At 40.3% G+C, this 10,935-nt stretch overlaps 1 protein-coding gene across 8 annotated transcripts in view; it reads right to left on the bottom strand.

Annotated features, from left to right (window-relative positions):
* Window positions 1-1,428: 1,428 nt before the first annotated feature.
* Window positions 1,429-10,935, bottom strand: part of GUCY1A1 (guanylate cyclase 1 soluble subunit alpha 1) — a 66,474-nt gene continuing 56,967 nt past the window's right edge. For all 8 annotated transcript variants that reach the window (XM_065904140.1, XM_065904141.1, XM_065904137.1 and 5 more), the window contains one exon: window positions 1,429-5,794. In XM_065904140.1, the coding sequence (XP_065760212.1) occupies window positions 5,593-5,794 (202 nt within the window). In that variant the 3' untranslated portion in view covers window positions 1,429-5,592. The remainder of the gene's footprint in view (window positions 5,795-10,935) is intronic.

The raw sequence follows: 10,935 nt of genomic DNA, 5'->3' as shown, positions 1-10,935 counted from the left end.
CTCACACTGGGAGGGATTCCTCCCCCTTCTCAGGAGTGAACACAGAGTTTTCCCAGGACTGGAGCCGAATTCCCACAGAGACTGCGACACTATAAAGTCTGCTGAATAAAGCAAGCTGTCCCTGCTTTTAGCTTGTGCTTAGACCCAGGGGATTGCACTTCCCTAGCATCTCTGCGGCAGTCTCTGCAGGTTTGGTTTTGCAGGAGATGATAAGTCCTTCTTGACAGGCTTTGCAAGGCCTCTGGCCGGACTCCCCCCACCTACTACCCTCCCCCTTCACATGCACCACATCTGCCAACCTTTACCCTGCAAACCCTCCTTTACTCAACTGTCCCCAAGGGAAATGCACTCAAGCCCACAATCAGGCACAGACAAGCTCCTTGTTTCATGGCTCAGGGCAGGGCAGTACCCAATGACACCACCCTGACAAATACCCATGAGAGAGTCCTTTCCTCTGGGGAATAACGACTTATCCAGGTAAAACCCACGCACTGACAGCCAGGATAATCCACTAACCCATTCTCTTTGGGACGGTTACCTGTCACTTTAGCAGAAACGTGAGCGTGTCTTTCCAGCATTACACAGCCTAGACAGCATTCGGGCTCTAGTGCTCTCAGGGGTGGGGATGGGGGCGTGCATGCCCCCCACTCACTCCTCCCTTCATTTCCCTCTTACCTTGCCCAGCAGCCTCCTGTGTCCACAGCTGCTCCTCACCTCACCATAGCTGCCCTGGAGTGTCTGGCCATGTCACGGACAGGTCATTTGGAGAAAAGTTTAGTAGTAAGAAAAAAAAACTACTGGAGCAACCATTCCTTCTTTCCCACCAAAGGGCATAAAGGACAAGTGAAAGTGACATGAAATTTCCAGGCCAGGCATCCAAGCTTTGTGTTCATACTGGTGGTCCTGCATCACTTTCTTCTGAGATACAGATGGATGCTCATTTAGTCATCTGCACAGGTAAACTCCATCCTCATCCACGCTGCTCCTGGCATGCTTGCACAGGCTCACATCTCAGCATCACATTCCTTCCTTTTGCGCTTGAAGTGGTTTGAAAACTGCTGGGGAGGGAGGCAAAAGCCAATGGTCTGCTTGTTTTGCTTCTTTCTTGTCTTTTTAAGCCATTTTGAACAAACGGTTCTATGGAGATGAATAATAACTAATAATAAAGATGATTAACAATCATAGTCACTCTGACAAATGGTCTTTCTGTCCTTTCTCTCCTCTCCCACCCACCAGCTCATTCCAGGCACCTGAGGATGCAAAGTGCACCCTGCACCCCAAGCCTCTGTGTCCGTGTGGACACGTCCACTTGCCTGGCAGTCCTTCCCCTTGGCCTGATGAGCTACGTCTTCAAAGACCAAGACCTTTCTGTAGGCACTGAGTCTCCTCCTTCGGGTTCCACGGCGTTTTGTGATTATTTTTCTTATGTTCACCTTCCAATTTTCTTTCTTGATAAAAGAGGCCTTACTTGGAACTCCAAAAACAGCATTATATGTTTCTGGCACATAGTAGTCATTCAGTAAAAGATGAACAAATACATGAAATGAGTTTCTTCAGTGCTAGGTTCAAAAACTGTGTTTTCTTACGAAGTCCAGATGGAAGGAGAAAGAGAAGGAAAAATGGGAACAGATCTTTGAACTCTATGTATTTCACTTTGCAGATATCTCTGGGAGACGTCAAGGGAACTCTAAGCTCACTTGAGAACTACATGTGCCAAGTGAATTTATTCTATGTACTGGACACAAAATAATGGGACAAGAAGTCATGGAAACAACAGAACAGAATAGCTCCTGGAATTCTTAGAAGAAATAGGCATCTGGGGACTCAAATTGTATTACAGAACAGTTGACTTGGCAGTAAGATTCATCCCTCAACCCTGTCAGAGACCCTCTATGTCCACTCTTTTCTCCATTCTCAACTCCACACCAGTCTCAAGCCTCTGTCTTGGTCCCTCACTTTCCTCGTGAACTCACCCTCAGGCTCTGTCCCTGGGCACCTTCAGTGATCCAGATCTGTATGTGTCTCTGACAAGTACATACTCTAAAATTGGTAAGGCAGAGATGAGAAAGGGATTCCTCAAAGTTTTTAGCATCCAAGTTGTAGATTTTGAGCACATCCATCACGGAAATGTTGTGTGTCCATCTGGTTATGTAGCATCCCACAGTTAAGGAGCCTTTGCACACTAGGCTAGGTAATTTATAACAGGTGATTGAATATTTTTGAGAAAACACATTTTAGTAACTTTTTCTTTGGGTAAAATATCAAACTTATGGAAAGATTGCAGGAATAGTACAAGGAATTCCCATGTAGCTTTCACTCAGATTGCTTACATTTCCCTCAGATTTTTCCAACATAATCTGGTCAACAGAACATGCTGGTCATAGCAAATACCCTCATCCAACAATACAAGAGACAACTCCATACCTGGATATCGCCAGATGGTCAATACTGAAATCAGATTGAGTATATTATTTGCAGTCAAAGATGGAGAAGCTCTATACAATCAGCAAAAACAAGAAAGACCGGGGCTGATTGCGGCTCAGATCATGAGCTCCATATTGCAAAATTCAGTCTTAAACTGAAGAAAGTAAGGAAAACCACTAGGCCATTCAGGTATGACCTAAATCAAATCCTTTATGATGATACAGTGGAGGTGATGAATAGATTCAAGGGATTAGATCTGGTAGACAGAGTGCCTAAAGAACTGTGGATGGAAGTTTGTAACACTGTAGAGGAGGCAGTGACCAAAATCATCCCAAAGAAGAGGAAATGCAAGAAGATAAAGTGGTTGTCTGAGGATTCTTTACAAAAATAGCTGAGGAAAGAAGAGAAGCAAACAGCAAGGAGAAAGGGAAAGATATACCCAACTGAATGCAGTTTCAGAGAATAGCAAGAAGAGATAAGAAGGCCTATTTAAATGAAAAATGCAAAGAAATAGAGGAAAACAATAGAATAGGAAAGACTAGAGATCTCTTCAAGAAAATTGGAGATATCAAGGGAATATTTCATGCAAGGATGGGCACAATAAAAGACAGAAACAGTAACGACCTAACAGAAGCATAAGAGATTAAGAAGAGGTGGCAAGAATACACGGAAAAACTATAGCAAAAAAAAAAAAAAAAAAATCTTAATGACTCAGATAACCACGATGGTGTGGTCACTCATCTAGAGTCAGGCATCCTGGAGTGTGAGGTCAAGTGGGACTTAGGAAGTAATAATACAAACATAACTAGTGGAGGTGATGGAATTCCAGCTGAATGATTTCAAATCCTAAAAGATGATGCTGTGAAAGTGCTGCACTCAATATGTCAGTAAATTTGGAAAACTCAGCAGTAGCCACAGGACTGGAAAAGGTCAATTCTCATTTCAATCCCAAAGAAAGGCAATGCCAAAGAACGTTCAAAGGTATGATGCTGAAGCTGAAGCTCCAATACTTTGGCCACCTGATGCAATAAGTCGACTCATTGGAAAAGACCCTAATGCTGGGAAAGATTGAAGGCAAAAGGAGAAGAGGGCAGCAGAGGATGAGATGATTGGAGAGCATCACTGACTCAATGAACATGAATTTGAGCAAATTCCAGGAGATAGTGGAGGACAGAGGAGCATGTTGCAATCCATGGGGCTGTAAAGAGTTGGACACGACTTAGCAACTGAACAGCAGATTGTTTCTATTTTCCTTCACTGGTTCTGTGTGTGTACATGTGTTTATACACACACGCAGAGAATATTTTTTGAATTCCAATTAATTTACAACTTTTGGAACATAAATTATTAGCAAATTTGAGCCTGCTTAAACAGGTGATAAATAACACACATTTTATGGTTTTTAATTTCCCTTAATTTCTAATATTTTGCTTGTAATACGGGCTCAGTTCCAGAAAGAAAAATATATTTAAGTCTTGATTTTACTTTTAAATACTTTTATTAACTTCATATGCTTGTAAGATTATAACTATATTTTCCCAAGTCCTGTGGCAGTCCCAATAAAAGGATTGACATTTAATGAGCCACATCAGTGCTTCAAGACACAGGATCATTATTGAGTAAATAATATTTATTGTAACATATATAATAATACACAGGGATGCTAAGAGACCTATCAGAAATTATTGGTATTCCTGAGGTCACCATGGACTAGCCTGGGGACCAATGGAGAGAATTTTTAAATTTTTAAGCTGAGTTATTTCTCAGATCCACAAATAAGAGTTTGCTGTATCTATAACTCTGCTAATAGTGACTTAAACACTTTTATGTTCCTCTTTCTCTAGCTTTGAAGCTGTATTCATTTAAAAATCAGATCTTATCTCCAACCAAACTCTGTATGTTATTTAGTTCAGCAGAGATCTTAGACTAACATCACTAAAAATAAATGTTTATGTTCCAGAAAAATGTTTTGAAAGTTCCAGAATGAAATCACAGCATCATTTTCTTCATCAACATTAACATTCCCTTTAAAAATATCATTGAGTTATTTCACTAGAATAAAATATTCACAGATGTGTACTTAAGACAAAAGCTTGATTCTGAGGACATATATACACACCAAAGTGCTCAACACAAATACTTAAAAATAAGCTATCAGCAAAAAGTACAAGTCTTATTTCCGACTTCTGAACTTAGATTTTCCTAATGCAACAACTTTCTGTGGCTCAGCCTGGCAATGGAGGGTGTCTGCTGAAATAGGTCCAAATTACTCCTGTGTGTGTTAAGTACTTCACTTCTGACTTTATGGCTCACTCCCTGAATGCTGCCTTTACTCCATGTTGCTTCAGTTAAAGTAAATCATAATGATATTATTGCATGTTAATATAGGCCATAATCCTCTTTTACCCTGAAGATGACACAAAAATGAATTAATAGAAACGAAATCGCTATTATGAATTAAAATAGCCTTTACCATGTATAGACTTTTAAAAATGTCGAAAAAGGAAATACTTATTTTTATGACATATTATGTTGTAGAGAATATTTTTATAAAATCATCTTGATATTTACAGGAGAACTACTTTAGATTCATATTGCATCTAACCCATAATGGCTTATTTTGTTTAAGAAAAGGAAAAAGAAAAAAGTGCAACAGGAAAAAAAGAAAACTCAATCTATCTTATTATATATGCTAACTGTTAAATGAGGAAACAGAACACAATGTACAGTTGAAAGGTTCAAAGAGCTTATGGTATCAAGACTATCATTTCTATTCAAAAGGCGCTTTTAAGGCAACCAGCGCTACCACAAGCACTTTAATAACCAGGACAGGATATGCAGACAGCTCACCGGGCGGGACAGCTCACTACATTACCTGACTTATGTACAAGGTGTTGAGCTCTGAGTACAGGTAACGAGTGATTCTTATATAACAGAAATATCTCCTCAAAGTCACTTTTTGAGGTTTCTTTGTTTTTCACTGAAAACTTGAATATTGAAGTGAATACATTTTTGTCATGTTAAGTGGAAGGAAAAGTAGATGGTGACTTGGCTCCTGAAATGTTAATACTGGTCCTCAGCTCAACACCATACCAGTGTGCTCTCAGAGGGTCCACTCACGTTCCAAGGAGTCAAACCCCAAAGGCTAACAATCAGGTGTGTGTTTGGTTAATCTATTCCTGATGCTTTGCCTAAAAAATTGGCATTGGCTTCCTCAACATCTTTTTTCTGGAACCACGGCTTTGAAGTTGTTCCTTGCTGATACGCTTCCAGAAAATGACAGATCCCCGGAATGTCACTAGGAAAGTTTGGCGGAAGTTCTTCCCTTGATCGAGGTGTAAACACAAAACCAGGACAGTCTTTGAGTAATCTGGAAAGATTAAAAGGCAGATATTGATCATAAAACTCAAGATCTACATAACTGTCTAGTCAAGAAAAGGCAACATAATTAAGGGAACATTCCTAAGAATGGTGATAAACCCACCATCTTCAGTGTGATTGACAAAAAATCCTAATGATGTTTACAAACATCATCACAGAATAACAATGGAGAATCAATTCACAATAACAGAAAGTTCCACCAAATAATGGATTTCACTCATACTAGGAAAAATAACTATAAAATATTTTTTAAAGATATTATCTATGATCTATACAACAGTGTAATTCATAGTAGTGGGAAAAACCCAAATGATGCAAAGTCTAATAGTGTAAGAAAATAATATTATAGAACTGAAAGAGTTGAAAGATATAAGACACTATATCAATTCATTCATTTTGTAAATATTACTGAGAAATAATAATGGACAAGAACTTGTGAAAGAAAAGTTCTACATAATATACACACACACATATATATATGAAAGTGAAAGTCGCTGTGTCATGTCTGCCTCTTTGTGATCCCATGAACTATACAGTCCATGGAATTTTCCAAGCCAGAATACTGGAGCAGGTAGCTGTTCTCTTCTCCAGGGGATCTTCTTAACCCAGGAATCAAACCGGGATCTCCTGCATTACAGGCAGATTCTTTACCAGCATATATATATATAACTTTGGGATCTCTTTGGATAAAGTTTTTATGAATTCTAGGTTAGTAGGACTAAAGTGAGGTTTAGTTGTATATATGGATATTCTACTTACTATCTGATATCTGCAATATTTTTTCTTCTTAAATTCCTAAGAATTAAATTTCCTCTTAAATTCAGATGTTCTACCAGCTTTTATTATTTGCTTCATTGGTTCATGAGCATAAACTCATTTTAAATTCTAATCACACTGATCAAGTTACTGGCTCCTCTTCCCATTTGCTTCCCGAGGTCTCTGTCAAATGCAAACTTAATAAGCATCTCTCTGATCTATTATTCAGGCCATGGATGAGAACAAGATCTAAACCAGCTTCTACAGAAAATTACTCATATCTTCCCTTCCACTCCCTAGCCTACAATGGGACATCTAAATGAAAACAGTGATGATATTGTGCTAAAATTCGGAACTATGATGCTCTGTATGTGCTGAGGAAACTGTTATATAGACATGAAGGTCTCAAGGATTGCAGACCTCAGAAAGAATACATGAGTGTTCAATTAACTAATTTTACAAGTGCATCAATAAATATGTAGTCTGCAAAAGAATAAAACAAGCGAAATGATGTTTTAGTCATGGATTCGTAGATATTTCAAGTATCTATTATTTATAAGACATAGTAGTTGGTAATATATAGTGAAAAATTACAGAATTCCACAGTATTGAAAGTGTAAACTTCAAAGTCTGATAGATCTAACTTTGAATAACAGCAAAGATGTCAGATTTCTAGCCTTTAAAAGGGAACTATAATAATACACAGGGCTTCCCTCGTGATTCAAATGGTAAAGAATTCACCTGCAATGTAGAAGACCTGGGTTCAATCCCTGGGTTGAGAAGATCCCCTGAAGATGGAACCCCATCCCTAGCTTCCTCTCTTCCATCCTTTGGAGAAGGGCATGGCAACCCACTCCAGTATTCTTGCCTGGATAATTCCATGAACAGAGGAGTCTGGCAGGCTACCATCCATGGGGTCGCAAAGAATCAAAAACGACTGAGCAACTAACACTTCCACTTTCATAATAATACACATCTCTTAGGACAGTTATGAAGATTAAATAAATTGCTTAAACAAGATTTATTAATCATCAACTGGATGTCACATAACACCTGCCATATTGGTAGCAATAAGTTTGATAATATAAGGCATCAGGAAATAGAAACCTGCAGACACTATGGAACACAGATGGGTTTGGACAGCTGAGTGATGCTGAGTAAAGCTGAAACTGAGTAATGAAGCTCACGATCAGGGAATATCATTCATAAGTATGTTATCTAGAGACATGTGTATATTTATCAAATCACTTTGCATAATAATGAAAAACTGGCTATCCTGAAATTAACCATGGACAGAAGACAGACTGGCTTACTTATATCCTAGAATACATATTACATCACAGGCACATCTGGTGACATGTTAGATTTATCTCTGACCTGCCTGGGAGAACCAACTGTTAGATACTCAGGAATCTGCAAGCCACTTAAACCATGGATAGTCTGAAACCAGCCACAGTGTAGTGTTTACACTTTAGAAATGGTAAATGCTAGAACTCAGGGAGTATCTACTTCATTTCCCAAGCTGGTTGACCAGCTTACCACTGCATTTGGAATACTTTAACTAAATGAACTAGATTTATATGAACTAGATTTACATTTTATCAAGAAAAAAATCTCAAAAACATAATATTGGATGGATTCAAGGCAAGTTGTAAAAGAATATGGATAGGTTCAGTGGAAGTCTATTTTTCTCTGGTTTTATTTTTGTATCTGGCGCATTTAGAAGTGGCTTTAAAGCAAATCATTAGAATGTATTAAGAGCCTTTCTTAAGATCACACAGCTGGTAAGCCCTGTACTGGGGACTGTAGGACATGTCTTCTGACTGCAAATCCCATGCTTTTTAAAGAAACTTACAGATAAACACAGTGTCATGGAATTAGATGTGTTCATTAAATCATCTTTTTTAAAAGATCCAAATTTATAAGAAAAACAGGTCGGAAATATAAAACCATTTAGATGAAAGCTTGAGGGAAGATCCGAGATTAGCAGCAACAGTCCCAAGGCGGATGTTCACATGCGAGGGCGGTTTTCTTACTCCCAGCGACTGGACACCACGTCCTCCAAGTGGCTGCATCAACTCTCCTAATTCTATCATCTGCCCTCTACGCTCCTTGCTTCTTCATGGAATCCAAGTCCTGCTTCTGTGTCACCTCAGGAGTTCCTAGGTCAACCTTCCCACCCACAGGGGTGGCTCCATCATGCCCCATCTGCCAATTTTGTCTTTAATGATCTTGGATCATCACACACCCTTCTCATCAATCCACTGATCCAAAGATACCAAACCTAGTCTCTGTGAGTTCTCTGCACTTCAGTAAAAACAAATAAAAATGCAGAAAATGTCCCCGGGAATAAAACTCCTTATGACATTTAAAAGAAAGGAATGTATAACTGCTATTACATTGCTACTTTCTAAATTACTCAGAATTTGAAAACAGAAGTTTGAAGGTAGTGGATATTTTTGGGTGTGGGGATGTAGTCTGTGTCCTAAATGTACATGTTTCATAAATATATCAAGGAAGGTATGCTCCCTAATATTATTTTGTTGAGAAATACCATTCCAGGATTTAACGTTATATCATTAAACCTCTGCAAAGAAACAATCACCTTTTATATCTGCATAAATCCTCATAAAATCTACCCTTGCCCTGAACTTAACCATTTCAGGCATAGGGATGAGCTGCAATGACCACGCGAGGGTATGTCCAGGGCAGGTGAGGAATGTGTCCCTGAAGAGGTGGCATCTGACTTAAGGTCAGATCACGAGAAGGAGGAAAACTGGAGATGACCTGGGAGAGAAAGAGAAAGCAGGCACCCTCCATTCAGGAATCAGTTTAGCAAGTCTGATGAATAAAAATGAGGCTGGGGTTGCAGGAGATCTGTGAAATAAGGAGAAAGTGGAAGAAAATAAGGTGGTAAGAGCTGATGTGACTATGACCAGAGATAGCACTTGAGTCAGTGGTTACACGTCTGATTTTATTCTGATTGCAGCGGAGGCCACTGGAGGGCTTGTAGGGCAGGGGTGACAGATCTGCTTATGGTTTAGGAAGAGAACTTGGCTCTTGTGTGGAGGATGAGCCAAGGAGCAGGCACAAGAGTGAGGGTGATGCTGGGCTGGGGTGGTGGCATTGGAGGAGGTGAGAAAGGCTATGTGCAGGACACACGTGTGGAGGCAGGGGTGGGGCATGCTGGGGAGAAGGGAGAGATCACTCTGAGGTCCCTGGTTTGAGTAACTAGGGAGACACTGCTGCCCTTTAAAAAGACTGATGGAGTTTCGCTGGGTGGGAAGTAGATTTTATCCACATGGGGGTGGGGAATTGGAAATCAGTTGTTCTAACATCATCACATTAGCCATCTAATAGGTCAGTTAGTCATCTGAGTAGAAATGCAGGACAGAATTATATGAGTTTAGCTCGGTGGAGAATCATGGGTCAGGCTAGAGATAAAAGTGGCAAATCATCAAATTTTGGAAACATGAGAATACAGACATGGCTCTGGGCAGGACAATTTTCCAAAGTTTGGTGGTTTTGAGACAGCCTGGAACCTGGGGATCCTTTGCTGCAATGCCTGCACCTGGACAAACTTTTCCTCCAGCAACAAAATACAAAGAAACTGTGGGAGTGAAAATAACTGTATGCATATGCAGCTGGAGCAAATTTTGGACCAAAAGATACAAAAAGACCAAAAACCCAACTGCCACTTCTGAGGAGCAAAAGCAGGGGATTGGGAGCAAAAGTAGGATACTGCACATGCCCCCTGCACTCAACACCACCAGAGGGATGGGGAACCCACCTAAGCCACCCCTTCAGCCAGACCCCTGGACACACCCTACCCTCACCCCATAAAAGCAACTAGCTTATCCTCCACTCCAGGAGCAAGCAAGGGAAATTTGTTGTTACTTGGTCTCACTCCCTCCTGCTGCAGCAGGGGCCCCAATAAAGGCTTGCCTAAATTTTCTATCTGGCCTCTAGTCCATTTCTAGTGATTAAGGACGTCAATAACCCGGTGGGGAACGGTTTTGTGGAGACAGCAGCAACCAAGACAAGGAGAAGGTACAGCCACGAGGGAACCTGGTGAATCTGTTGTCACAAAAGCCTGAACAGGAAGATATTCAGAACATCCTGAGATGGTGAGGAAGACAAGGAAAGAGAACTGACCCTGAGTTTAGCAAGGGGCACCCATGACCCTGCTGGGATCCATCGGAGTGGCCTGTGAGGGACAAACGCTGACCAGAGTGAGCTGAAGACCAAGGGGAGGCCCTGAGCATAGACGACCTGTGTGCTGAGTTTTTCTGAAAAAGGAGCAGGAACTTAAGGAGATAGCAGAGACAGCCTTGGAAACAAAACAAAGATGTTACCTTTAAAGAGGTAAGCAAA

Source organism: Muntiacus reevesi, chromosome 13 (assembly GCF_963930625.1).
Source record: "Muntiacus reevesi chromosome 13, mMunRee1.1, whole genome shotgun sequence".
NCBI lineage: Eukaryota > Metazoa > Chordata > Mammalia > Artiodactyla > Cervidae > Muntiacus > Muntiacus reevesi.
The sequence above is the reverse complement of the archived record's forward strand: the minus strand, read 5'-3'. Positions and strand labels throughout refer to the sequence as shown.